Raw genomic sequence first — 13767 nt, 5'->3', positions numbered from 1 at the left:
CTTCTCTTTATTTTCTTATTATTTTCTTATTTTTCTTCTTCTTTCTTTTGCCAGTCACCGGCCTTGGCCATGGCTAACGCCGTCGACCGGCCATACAAGGGCCAGCGACCTTGCTGGAGTGTCGCCGGCCCTTGAAGACACCGAGCCACGGCAAGGCTTCTTGGGCCTCGTCGGCCAATGAGAGGCTCGGCCTCATCAAGCCAAGACAAGGCCGACCTCGTGCCACCTGGGCAAGGTTGAGCCTCGCCGGTGGCCTCGGTGGCATTATGAGACTCACTTGGCCACCGAGGCCATCGACAAGCTCGCCGAAGCTCACCCAACCGATCGTTGACCGCTACCATGGCCGGCAACCGGCCACAAAAAGAAAGAAGGAAAAAAAAAAAAAGGAAAAATACAATAAAAAATATTGAAAGCCTAAAAGAAACAACAACATTATACAAGTTTACAAAATACATTTCTATTCCTTGAGTATAAATTTTTTGTAGTTACCAAGCGTGTTCTTATACTCATAAATTGTTCAAAAAAACAAAAAAAAAAAAAAAATTTCTATTCAAAAATTGTTCCATGTGATAAAAACATTACTAAATATGCCCCAAGCGACCAAAGTCAACCTAAGAATTTAAAGAAATGGACAAGTACATTGGACGTTGCACATTTTGTTATAAGAGTGCAATTGAATCCTAATATTTATAAAAAGTACAATTAGAGTTTAAAATTTGTTAAATTGGTCTAATAAATTCAAAAAAATCATTTAATTAACTCCATTCAACAAAATGTTAACATGTCTTATTTTATTATTTTTTGATATTTATGTTTTTAGACCTCATTGTTTCATGAAAAATAAATAATTTGGAAATTATTTTTTAAAAATAATTAATTTTGATATACTTACAATAATTAGTAGATGGCAAATTTTATTATTATTCTATATGCATAAATATTTTTGTAGATTATGGAAATATTTATCGTCAAATCATTTTTATAATTGCTATAACCGATCTTTTATAATAATATTTTTCAAATTATTTATTTTCGATCAACCGACATGTCATCTTCATGACGTACGGATAACAAATTGGAGGACAGCGACAAAAGGCAAAGGCAGATGTTGTCCTCACCAGATTAATATACTTGCAATAATTAGTAGATGGCAATTTTTTTTATTATTAACAACACTTTATGCATAAATATTTTTAAAGATTATAGAAATATTTATCGTCAAATCATTTTTATAATTGCTTCATAACCGATCTTTTATAATAACATTTTTGAAATTATTTATTTTCGGTAAACCGGCGTGTCATCTTCATGACGTACGGATAACAAATTGGAGGACGGCGACAAAAGGCAGAGGCAGGCAGTGCCGTCCCCAACAGACGCCACCGCCGCGCCGCCGTCGACCGCCCTATCGCTTCGAGCCTTCCGCGGGCGAATGGAGAAGATGATGCAGGTGCCGTACGAGGCGACGGTGAAGGTGATGATGGCCTCCCTCGAGCGCAACCTCCTGCCCGACGCCGTCATCCGGCGGCTCACGCGCTTGCTCCTCGCCGGCCGCCTCCGCTCCTGCTACCGCCCTTCCTCCGACCTCCAGCTCTCCGACCTCCTCCACTTCGCCCATTGTATCTCTCTCTCTCTCTCTCTCTCTCACACACACACACACACATGTCGACTTGATTCGATGAAGACGATTGAATTCGAGCGATGGATTGAAACGGTTCGATGAACAGATTATAGTTTTGTGCTGTTTTTGCGCGTTCTTTGAATTTGAGCATCAGCTCGTTCGCTGATGGTCAAGTTTTGAGTTTTTTTCCCGTTTGGCCGTTTGCTGTCGACTCAACTACGGCATTTGTAAAACTGAGAAATTCGTTTCGTAGTGGGATAGATGAGAATGAGCGCAAGAAGAAATGAAGGGGGAAATTTTTTTTTTTTTTTTTTTTTTTTTTTTTGTGGATAATCTCATCTTGTGCGTTATCTCTTCTGTGGAAGAGATGCTCTTTGAGCTTTTCGCTTGTTGGGGACTGCCATATGCTGCTTCATGTGTCTGGTACTTAGTACGGGGTAAGTTTGATGAATTGTTCCGTTTGTATCCCGGGTCTGAATTCTGCGATCCTTTGCAGCTCTGAAAGAAATGCCTATCGCCATCACGACGGAGAAGCCCAAAGAACAGCATTATGAGCTGCCCACTTCGTTCTTCAAGCTGGTGCTCGGCAAGCATCTCAAATACAGGTACTTGTGTCTGAGGATACGTCTCGGCTGATTCGTGTAGGAGACATCTTTTCCAGAAGTGAGAATGCAATTGTAGACTAGATCTCTCTTGAAGGCACTTCTTGATTTGTTTTCTTTGGAATCAGAAGAGAGGATATTATATATACATACAGAGCACATGGATCCTACAGTGATATCCTGTGACGGAGGAACCAAGTATATAAGATAAAGTTTGCCCACATAAGATATCTGTACCTTGCAGTTAGTCAGCTCCAAGCCCGCAACTAATCTTTTATTATAAATTTGAGTCGATGAACAGTCCACTTCGAAGAAAGCATCCATGTGTTCTCAGGCCTCATAGACTGATCTGCTTAAGTATGAATTAGTGCAGCTGCTGTTACTTCTCCGACAAGTCGATGACCTTGGAGGATGCTGAAAAGGCAATGCTGGAGCTCTACTGTGAGAAATCCCAGTTGAAAGATGGCCACACTGTTCTGGATGTGGGATGTGGATGGGGCTCACTGACTCTGTATATAGCACAAAAATACAGCAACTGCAAGATTACAGGAATATGCAACTCGACAACACAAAAAGCACACATTGAAGAGCAGTGCCGGTATACATTGTTAAATGCACATTTATTTTGGGGAATAATTTAAGAGATGCAAAATGTTTTGCAACATGAACGATATTTCGATCTGGCTCTGTGCTGCACTGAGGAAAATGGACTAAGTTGTTACCCCAATTTTCATAGGAATCTTCAGTTGCAGAATGTGGAGATCATTGTTGCTGATATCAGCACATATGAAATGGAAGCTTCATATGATCGAATATTCTCTATCGAGATGTTTGAGGTTTGTCTTTGTTACTGACTTCAGTTGCCAGAAACTCAGGTGTTAATGGTAATATTGGGGAATGTTTTAATTTTTCATGCAGCATATGAAGAACTATAAGGATCTTCTCCAGAAAATTTCAAAGTGGATGGAAGAGGATGGCCTTCTTTTTGTTCATCATTTCTGCCATAAAGCATTTGCATACCATTTTGAGGTACAACTGTAGATCAGTTAGATGTCCTTGTCACTTTGTCGAGACAAAAGATCACCATCCTCATTTTTTGAAAAAGTTGGTATCCTTCATCCCATTGGAAGATGTATTTTCATCCTTTAATTTGCTTGCAGGACATAAATGAAGATGACTGGATTACTAGATACTTCTTCACCGGTGGTACAATGCCCTCGGCTAACCTGCTTCTTTATTTTCAGGTAATTTTTGCACATTGCTGTATTAGAATTTGAGACAGATATTTTGTTTCTCTTGTCCAATAAATTCAGGTGATGGTTTTTCATTTTGCAAAAATGAGTTTCTGATCTGAATCTCTTAGCTTTTGCGTACATTAGCCTTTATAGAACCTGACACTGTGAAACTATGGAAAAAACAACTGTTCATGTCGATAGATTTTTTATGTTTGTCTTTACTCTTTGTGAGAACGAATCTACATCAAATCTTTTGAGCCTATAAGTTCATCATCCTAAGGTTAATCCCTCAGAAATGAATCACTCAGAAACTTAATCAGTCTCAGGTTAAAAGGCTTGAGGAAAAACTAGAAAGACACGGAAGGAGATGATGAGAAAAGATATGGAGCACTTAGACCTTTCAGCAGACTTGAAACAGAATAGAAAAGAATAGCATAGAAGGATCTATATCGATCAGGGGTTTAGTTTGCTTTTGATTGCTAGAAACTTACTCTCCATTCTTAGTGGGATATTGATATTCTCTTTGGGGCAACGTTACCTGGCGTTTTGAAGTTAATGGTGATTGCCTCTGCTGGGTCCAGTCTCTGTATGCAAGGCTCTCAACCTACTATGGACATGATACTATCATATGCAAAAGATAGGCTGGCAGGTTTACTTATTTCTGATGAATTATCTGCAGGATGACGTTTCTGTTGTCAATCATTGGCTGGTCAATGGGAAGCATTATGCACAGACAAGGTAAACGAAAGACATCCATTATCATGCATGATGTATAGATGGTGTGGTTAAGGAGTTTCTGAATATCCATTGAGCTCCACTTTCCAATACAAGCAATATTTTACGCTACTGGTCCCTTTTATGCGCCTTTAAAAAAAAGTATTGCTTCGTACAGTGAAGAATGGCTCAAGAGAATGGATCAGAATTTGGCTTCAATCAAGCCCATCATGGAGGGTACTTATGGCAAGGAACAAGCTGTCAAGTGGACTGTCTACTGGAGAACATTCTTCATCGCCGTTGCGGAACTATTTGGATACAATGATGGAGAAGAGTGGATGGTGGCACTTTTCCTGTTTAAAAAGAAATGAGTTTGTTCATCTCTCTATCGATTTGAAGGATACATGTTTAAGTATAGCTTGGAGATTAAGCTGAGGCACATAATTCTGGCGCAGCTAAGCATGATAACGAACTCTTTGTCATTGTTCAAGATGAATTAGAGTCGCAACCATTTAAATAGCAGCAAATTTCGCTATGTTGTTTGATGATCATGTAAGAGGGAATTTGAAGCGGACGAACATAGCGTTTGCGCTCCGCACATGTATGGAGTTCTTAGTCGCACGTTCTTTGCGAATCCCAATCTCGGTGTAGGATGCAATCCGAGCAAACCCGATCAACTTCGGCCATCCGATAGTATCTGAACGAAAACCAGGTTGTAGCCATACGCGGCATGTCCAACCAGTAGGGATCTTGTGGTTGTGGACTTGCTAGTGCTATATTTTAGCAAGCTCAATGAAGATTCGATAAGTTGAAGATAGAATGGTCGTCGTCACCATTCACCGATTCGGTGTTCAGTACTCCACTTAGCTTCCTGGCAGCCTTTTCTTTTCTCTCTCTTTTTGCCCAATCAGAAGAGCAAGATTGTGATTTTCCGTTCCCATACAAAAAATTACTTCATGGTGCAATTTAGTTACTGTTGAAAAATATTTCGAGCCAAATCGACGGAGGAAGAAGAATACATGGAGAAAACAAAAGTTCACTGAGGTATAAAAGAGAAATAGGGACAAGGAGTCGTAAAACTTATATCGATCGGGCACCTGATATGATCTTTCATGGTGGGAATAATTTGAGATGACATCTTTAATTTATTTTTTTCATCCATGTGGTCGTTGGTAAGCTGAGGGAACATGTTAAAATCCAATTATTCTCTGTTTTAGTTAAAAGTAAAATTGAAGAAAATTGGAAGGGTAAGATCAAGGCAGGGCTGGTTGACCCTCGTTTGACGGTGGCAAGGTGTGTCGTTGGCACCATTGAGCGAGAATCTCTTGTTGGTGATGGCGGGATTGGCGGCGCAGATTCTTGTTCATTTTTGTACATCTTTAGAATCGCATTTTTTCCATTATTTATTTGACTCAAACACCATCTTTTGCGGTGTATCGACCATATTATCACTTGCCATGTCCTCTTTTAAATGTTATACCCTGCATAATCAAATGCGGGACCCATGTAGGGACCTTTTTTGAAGTTGTTTCTTCCTTTTCTTTCCACTTTTTTTCTTGTGTTGAAGATATTGCTAGCGCTTCTCCATCTTCCTCCTTAGACACCTCCATGCATATTAACAACTAAGCGGTCTCACAAAGCCGTACGAGCTTCGTCTCTACCTCACCATCGTCGCCCTTGCATGTATGGCAGAATCACCCCTATGCCAGCGTGATTTTTCTTGAGATGTAATTCTCTACCGTGATCATTTGGTTCTTGTGAGGATTTCTGAAAATTAGAACAGAATGATCATGGTGCTCGAGTTCACGAGCAACAAGCAAAGATCTAAAGAGGATAACTCTTGATGCATCTACAATTGACCACCTCAGAAGATAAAGATCTTGACATTCTCATTAAGGAATATCATTAAAGAAGACAGGGACATTGTCAGATTCAAGAGTCTCTAATCAACAAAACCACTAAAATAAAAAAGGAAAGTGCAAGAAAAAGAAGAGATAAATAAAAGCAATCCTAAATAAGCCCCATTTTTTACTCTCCGCGACTACAGCAAGGAAAAAACAAGGGTATAGTTACTACACTATAAAAGAGAGTGTTAAAGTCAAATGAGGAGTGGAAAAAAAGTGATCCATTTTTTAAGATAGTCTTTATTCAGACCTACATTAGTTTCACTTATATGAAAAGTTAACATCTAAAAAATTTAACGGTGTTAACAGAAATACTACGTAGGGGATCGCATAAGTTAAATGGATTTTTTTTTCTTTTTGGAAAAGTTATCGAACTCAAAAGGCAAAAATTGAAAGTTGGGAAAATTCCAAATAAAAGCATGAAATGATTTCATTTTCTCAAATAAAAGTTTAAAGTGAATCTTATTCCAAATAGGAGCTCGAAGTACTTTTATTTTCTCAAATAAGGATTTAAAGTAAATTTTGTTTGAAATAAGGGCATAAGGTAGCTATGTTAGTCCTAAAAAAGGCTTAACCTATAGGCATTTTCGTCATTTACATTTTCTTTATTTTCTTTCCTTTATTCTTTCTTTTTTCCTTTTCTAGTTTTTTTCTTTTTAAAAAAAAAAAAAAAAAAAAAAAAAAAAAAAGAGGCTTAAATTTTAAAAAAAGTAGAAAAAAAAAAAACCAAGCAAGAGAGCTATCGACTTTTGACCAAAAAAAAAAAAAAAAAAGGGCTATTAACCCTCTCTTGCCTGTGGCTGCCGCCCCATCACTGATGGGGTATCAGTCATGGCAAGCGAAGTCGCTAGTGAAGAGCGTAAATGACAAAATACTCTCAACCAACTAGTGAGGTCAAGTCATTCTTTAAAACTAACATAAACATCTCAAACCCTTATTTGAAATAAAACTATTTCTTCATGCTCTTATTCGAGGAAATGACGACACTTCTTACTCTTATTTGAAATGTTCCTTTTCAAGATTTCTCATCTATTAAAGGAAAAATTCCAAATAAAAACTCAAAATGAAAGTAAATCTTATTTTAAATAAGAAGGTAAAGTGCCATTATTTTCTCAAATGAGATCCGAAATGGTCAAATTAGTCTCAAAGAAAGACCTGACCTCAAGAGCGTTTCCGTCATTTATTTAATTATTTATTTTTCTTTCATTTTCCCTTTCTTTCTTTTTCATAAAGGAGACAAATTTAAAAAAAAAAAAAAAAAAGAGCAAAAGAATACTACAGCTCAAAAAAAAAAAAAAAAACACATAAATAAATTGGAGGCAACCTGAGCCGAGCCGAGCCAAGCCAGCCCTTCCATTTTCCAGCGAGTCTCACAAGACACATGTCGATATCTAAATGGTATGTGCGCCCCACGTCGGCGGATAACGTGGCGCGCTCCCTTCCCTCTATGACTGCCACCCCATCTCCAATGAGGCATTAGACATGGCCGCCCCATCGATGATGGGGCCACGCGACAAAGGGTTCGCCCCCTCAAGCTTAGTTTTTTTTTTTTTTTTTTTTTAGTCTTTTTTTTCTTTTTTAAGTATGTTATTTTGGAAAGAAAAATTAGAAAAAGAAAAAAAAGGAAAGATAAAAATGTATGTAAATGACAAAAATGCCTCTAATCAGTGATAAGTAATGCCTTCCTTTGAGACTAATTTGACCTTATTTGAGACAATGTCAATTTTGGACACTTATTTAAGAAAATAATAGCATTTCGGGTTCTCATTTAAAATAAATATTTTGAGAAAATTCCGAATAAGAGCTTGAATTATCATCGTTTTTTAAATAAAGACTCAAAATTGATTTTATTTTAAATAATGGCCTAAAGTGGAACTTATTTTAGATAAAAGCCTAAAATGGTCATTATCGGTTTCAAAAAATGGCCTAATCTCTTAGATTGAAGGACATTTTAGTTTTTTTAATTTATTTTTAATTTATTTTTCTATTTTTTTCTCTTTCCCCATTCCCTTCATAGCTAAGACAAATGTTGTAAAACTTAGGTAAGGGCCACCATTGTCAGCATTGAGTAAGGCGCTCCTCGCCAAATCTAGCGAGGGCAACTTGGCGTCAGGTGGGTCCCCCTCACCTGAGGCAGGCAACCTTCACCTGCCATTGATGACAATGGCTAAGGGAGGGAAGAGGAAAAAATAAAAAAATAAAAATATATGATACAATTTTTTTGACCACAGTACCCCTTTTTTGATGATCAAAATAGTTATCGGCCAACCAAAGGCTCTTGTTTGAGATGATTTGGCCACTTCGAACTTTTATTTAAAACGATTTAACAACTTTGAGCTCTTATTTAAAAGGGAAAATGCCACAAATAGTCTCTATACTTTTACTTAATGTGCAATATCGTCTCTGAACTTTCGATTGGCTCAATTTGGTCCATGAAGTATCGATAAATATCCAATCTAGTCCTTCGTTATTGTTTCCATTACTGTTTTTCCTTTTTTTTTCTTTTTTTTTCTTCTTCTCTCTTCCCTCCGCTGGCCATGGCGGAGCCGGCGAAGGGAAGCCGGCATCCGGCAAGGGTCGCCCTCACCTGGGCTGGCTAGGGCAGCCCTCGCTAGCATTGTCCTCACCGAAGTTGGACGAGGACGGCCTTACCTGCATCGGGCGAGGATGGCCCTCACCAAATCTAGCGAAGGCCTCATTGAAGTAGTCGTGGATGAAGGCGTCGACGACGGCGATCGAAATCAGAGCCGTGATGAGGAAGAAGGCGGAGAAGAACCCTAACCAACATGAGCTCTGCGTGATTCTCTCACTTCCATCTCCTTCCTCATTCACCCCCTTCTTTCTTTCTTTCTCTCTCTCTCTCTCTCTCTCTCTCTCCAGGCAAGGGCCGCCCCTGCTGGCGTCGGGCGAGGGGTGCCCCCTCCGCCGACTCCGCCATGGCCAACGAAAGGGGAGAAAAAGAAGAAAAAAAAGATATAAAAAAGAAAAAGATCAAAATGCCCAATTCCGTTAACTTTAACCGAAATTTGTCAATTTTCAAATCGCCAGGAATTAGATCGGACATTTATTAATAGTTCAGGGACGAGATTACATATTAAGTAGAAGTTTAGGGACCATTTATGATATTTTCCCTATTTAGAACAAAGTCTACTTTGAATTTTTATTTGAGAAAATAATAACACTTTACTTTATTTGAAATTTTTCCTAATTTTTTTTTTATCCCTTTTCAAAGAAACGAGAGCATTTTATATCCCCATCTATAGAATTTTCTTGAATTTCCCTTCTATCAAATTGCCACAAATCTTGAGACTTAAGGTAATTGACCAGCGTCTTGCACGCAGGCGAAAGCTCTGCATCTCGGCGCTTCCATGGCTGATCCCTACTACGCTTATACTGCTCCCACCACCGACCGAGGTACTCCATCTCTTCCTCCGGGCTCAATCGCTCGTCGAAGGCCGACGATTTCCATCCTTCCTTCGTCTCGTTTGATCAATCCGAACAAGAGCTCCGAATTTTCTTACCCCACAAAGAGAACAAAAGGGCCAAAAAAAAAAAAAGGTTCCGACTGTTTCCTCGGGAACCGATCGAGGCATTACCTCGAGATGGGTCGGCGCATTCGTTGTTTTTCTGGACACGGCGCTGCTCGGATTAACGTACCATCGCCGTGGTTTGAAGTTCTATTTGCTATTCGATTCGTGTGGCGTACGACGTTAATCTGACCTCGGCCATGAGTGTGTTTTGGCGAGAATTCTAGGCAGTCGGTTGTACGGACTTGCTTGCTTTGTGTCATAAGGGGGAGGAAAGAACCCTTTTTTAGTGGTGCCCTTTTGGCTTGGTTGAACATGCGTTGTTGGGTTCTCTTTGGTCTTGTGTGCCGCTGTCAGGGAAACGTGAACCTGGCATTCTGTGGTTCTGATGGTAGTATCACACTTCACTTCTTGTTCTCAGGATAATGAATTTGTTCTCTGGATAATGAATTTGAGCTAATTGGTTGCAAAATGTAGTCGATGTCATACTGCAATGCTCTGTTCGGTTTTGTTGAGGTCGAGTTGTTTCTAGCATGAAGATTGTCTGTTGTGCCATTATTTTTCCATTCGAGAGTGGCGCAAATTATTCAGACTATGTCTTCCTCTGCATATTAAGTTACTCATTACCCAATCTGGTTCGCTCTTATTAGAGAAGAAAGGGAAAAAGAGGTAAGTCTTTAGGAGAAGATGATTAGTGCGGTCACCAGGTCATGATTGTTGGTGCAAAAAGAAGAAGAGAGACTATATTTTTATCCTGCAAAATGCAGGTGTCGGATCAATCAATACTGTGTTTCATATGTCTTGAAGACATTTTATAGCTTTATGGGAAGACTTGGATTGAAGATTGCAAGTATGCAGTAATGGCCCTGTAATACCACCGACCACTGTGGCCAAGTGAGGAAAAAATTTAATAAGCCACAATAAATTGAAACGATGTCACTTTTATCTGGATCGTAACGGTATTAATTGGAATATCCAAGTATCTATGTCCTGCTAAATTGGACCTCATGCTGCTCTTTTCCTTTTGTAGTGTCCACCATTAAGCTTTTATCCTAACCGTCGCATCATTGATTTTTCTCTAATTATGTCATGCCAGCTACTGCTACCAGGGCAAGTTTTCCTGGCTATTTGTCATCTGAGACACCATCATTAGCATCTCGTCATGCATTCAGCTATGGAGATCAACGCACTTTTTCTTCAGATGCTTTGCAGAAAGATGTAATGACTCAGCTATAGTTTCATAGCTCTTACAATAAGTTTGTTGGGAGAAATGAACTTATAGGTTCTAAATTCAGGTAAATCCAGTAGGACCTGGGACATATGGTGTAGATGATATTCTAGGAAGGGGAATACGTCCTGAACCTGGAACCAGACGATTAGCAGCTGGTGCAAGACTAAGGGGCTATTCATCTCCTTTAGAAGATCCAGTACTTCATCAAAGACAAGACTTTTCAGCAGGCATTAGTCCTATAATTTCAGCAACTGAAAGGTCAAGTTCCTTGAGGAATTTTGATAGCTTGGCAGAACCCGCAAGAGAATCAAATATCTTGTTTGTCCAGGGTCTTCCAACTGATTGTACCAGAAGAGAAGTAGGCCGTATCCTTTTTGTTCATTGCATGCTTTATCAAAATACGTTAACTATATTCCATTGCCTCAACAGAAGTTTGGAGTTTAAAGATGGGGCATTGGGTATCATATTGGTGCTGCAAGCAATAGTTCAGTTACATGTCCTATCAAGGATATGACTTTGTTGCTCATTCAGTTCCGATATGGCTGTTGCTTATTTTTTAAGGGAGCCTATATTTCCCATCTGTTTTCATCAGAAACGAGATCAGGTCCTAACTTCCCTGTTCTGTCAATTGTAACTTCCTGACTTAAAGTGGTAGATCTGTTTCGACCATTTTATGGCTTCAAGGAGATCAGAGTTATCCATAAGGAGGCCAGACGGGTAAGTCTAGTTTAGCCTTTTGCTTAATATTTACTATTATCTCATGCTTTCCAAATGGTGACGACATTCAACAGCTGTAAATCGAGCCTAAATGTTAATGTTCTTTCTTCTTCTTCTTCCTTTTTCACGTGTAGTTACCTATTGGCATAAATGCTGGGACTATCCTTTCTTTTTCCCTCAGACTCCTTCCTTCTGGCTCCTCCTCCATGGTTCCCCCATCCCCAATCTCTGTTAACTTTCTATTCCGCCGACTGTATCACGGGTATTTATCACGTTTGATTCTTCCAACTCTGAGAATCTCTCTCCTATTTCCAGAATATCCGTTGAGTGCTTGTATGACCACTTGAAACTAGATTAACCCACTCATGTGGAATTTCCCTGGGATGTACACCTTCAAAGATTCGCTATATACAAGCAATAATGCCATTCATATTGATCAATCCTATCCTGATTTTCTGCCAAATTGACATCCTGATCTCAAAAATTTATGTTGTTAATTGGTTCTATAGCAGTAAAAAGTTCTCGTGTCATTTGGTATTTGTTGCAGAGTGGAGATAGGGCTTTGGTATTGTGCTTTGTTGAGTTTGTGGATTTCAAATGTGCTTTGACAGCTATGGAAGCTCTTCAAGGTAAAACTTGTCTATCACTTATGCACAGAATCTTATTTTATGAGTACATTATTGAAGTCTTGGGAGAAAGAAGAAAACTGCATTTTGATCCCTAAAGTACATCCCTCAAATGACTGAATTTCTCGACTTTTTTGTCAACTAATCTATCATCCTTTGTTCTTACCAAAAAAAAAAAAAAATCTATCATCTTTTGTTTGTTACTGCGTGTTATATTTTGAGTCCTTTGTTTATATAACCTAATGGCTACATTTGGTCGTCTGGACTTTTTTGTGAGATAGGATATATCCAGATAGTAGTATGATGAGATTTGCACTAGTTCAGTAAATATTTGGATGTACCATGGATATAACATAAAGTCTTCTCTCTCCTTTCTGCTCCACCTTTTTGTTATTGTCATTGACCTGACATTGCCGTTGCCTTCTGCTGCCACCTGTCAAGCGGCCATTAACATCACCTCACCTTGCCATGTTATCGCCAGTCGTTACCTCTTTTATCTGGCCTTATTCTGTCTTGAAGAGCAATTAAATGTCGGATAGGATATAAATCCCAAGTTTTATCTTGGCCACCAAACATAGTTGTATAGCTTTTTTAGTCAGCTAACTTATCTTCCTATGTTTATTACTGTATGTTGTATCTAGAGTTGATATTATGACCTAACAAGAGCTTGTTGGGATTTTTGGCAGGTTACCAGTTTGATGACAGGAAACCAGACTCCCCAGTCTTGAGGATTCAATCTGCACACTTTCCTCTCCGTTTACCCTCTGATAAATGATGTAAAACAGCTAGAAAGCCAGGTCTGATCTGAGCAAATGGATGTGATAGTGATCAATCTGTACTGGATAACGTGTAGACTAGTGTGCATATCTCTGATTTTGCTAGCTTCAACATCACCAGGCTGTTGGAGCTAAGGATGGGAGCAAGAATGGGCGTTCCTTTGAATATGGCTTGACCTATAGTTGATTGAACTGTTCATGAGCATTACATAAAAGAATTTTCTGTTTGATGTTCTTGTAAAGGAAACAGAAATTTTACCGTGGTCTTAATGATTATTCAGGATGACTGCAAGGTCTTGTCGAGCTTATGCGTGCTCTCTTTCGATCTCCACTAAGTGGGTTCCTCTCAAACATGAAGATGCGATAAGCTTTCTCAAGGAAAGACGCATTGTTCGGATTTGTGTGGTGAGACTAGTATGGACTCGGTTCACATCAGGTTGCTCCATTGGTCTTCTTTACATGGACTTGCTAATTCTTCCGGAGGAAGTTATGGCATGGGATATGCCGGTCACCATAAGGGACTGGTACATAGATGCCAAAATGTGCAAAATGGCATGATTCAGACCAATTTAGAAAGTGGACTTAATTAATATCGAGTGGAGTGGATGTAGCAGCACTAACATATTTGTGCTAATTCATCCTTTGCATCATTGATGTTGTCATTCGAGTCATGCGCCCCTAGAGAAAGTGACAGGAAGAGAATAAGTCAATGGGTTCTCCAAAGTCCAAGCTGTGGACTGAGACACCATCTAGTTATTGCTCTAACACCTGCCGCTCTATTGGCAAACCTGAATCGAGAGCACAACTTGCAACA

The 13767-nt window shown here is 39.2% G+C and overlaps 2 protein-coding genes across 2 annotated transcripts; both read left to right on the top strand.

Annotated features, from left to right (window-relative positions):
* Positions 1 to 1306: 1306 nt before the first annotated feature.
* LOC104436325 ((S)-coclaurine N-methyltransferase) lies at positions 1307 to 4766 on the top strand. Its single transcript, XM_010049066.3, has 8 exons — positions 1307 to 1619; positions 2118 to 2226; positions 2597 to 2821; positions 2960 to 3059; positions 3142 to 3252; positions 3384 to 3467; positions 4138 to 4196; positions 4351 to 4766. Exons 1-8 carry the CDS (start codon positions 1433 to 1435, stop codon positions 4541 to 4543), a joined length of 1068 nt encoding a protein of 355 aa, XP_010047368.1. The 5' UTR covers positions 1307 to 1432; the 3' UTR covers positions 4544 to 4766.
* A 4587-nt stretch (positions 4767 to 9353) lies between these two features.
* On the top strand, positions 9354 to 13259 carry LOC104436324. The gene is made up of 6 exons (XM_010049065.3): positions 9354 to 9490; positions 10700 to 10821; positions 10899 to 11199; positions 11490 to 11551; positions 12099 to 12180; positions 12864 to 13259. Exons 1-6 carry the CDS (start codon positions 9445 to 9447, stop codon positions 12950 to 12952), a joined length of 702 nt encoding a protein of 233 aa, XP_010047367.2. The 5' UTR covers positions 9354 to 9444; the 3' UTR covers positions 12953 to 13259.
* Positions 13260 to 13767: the final 508 nt, after the last annotated feature.

The sequence above is a fragment of the Eucalyptus grandis genome, chromosome 3, assembly GCF_016545825.1.
Source record: "Eucalyptus grandis isolate ANBG69807.140 chromosome 3, ASM1654582v1, whole genome shotgun sequence".
In the NCBI taxonomy this organism is placed as follows: Eukaryota; Viridiplantae; Streptophyta; class Magnoliopsida; order Myrtales; family Myrtaceae; genus Eucalyptus; species Eucalyptus grandis.
This window is presented reverse-complemented; position numbering and strand designations above follow the sequence as displayed.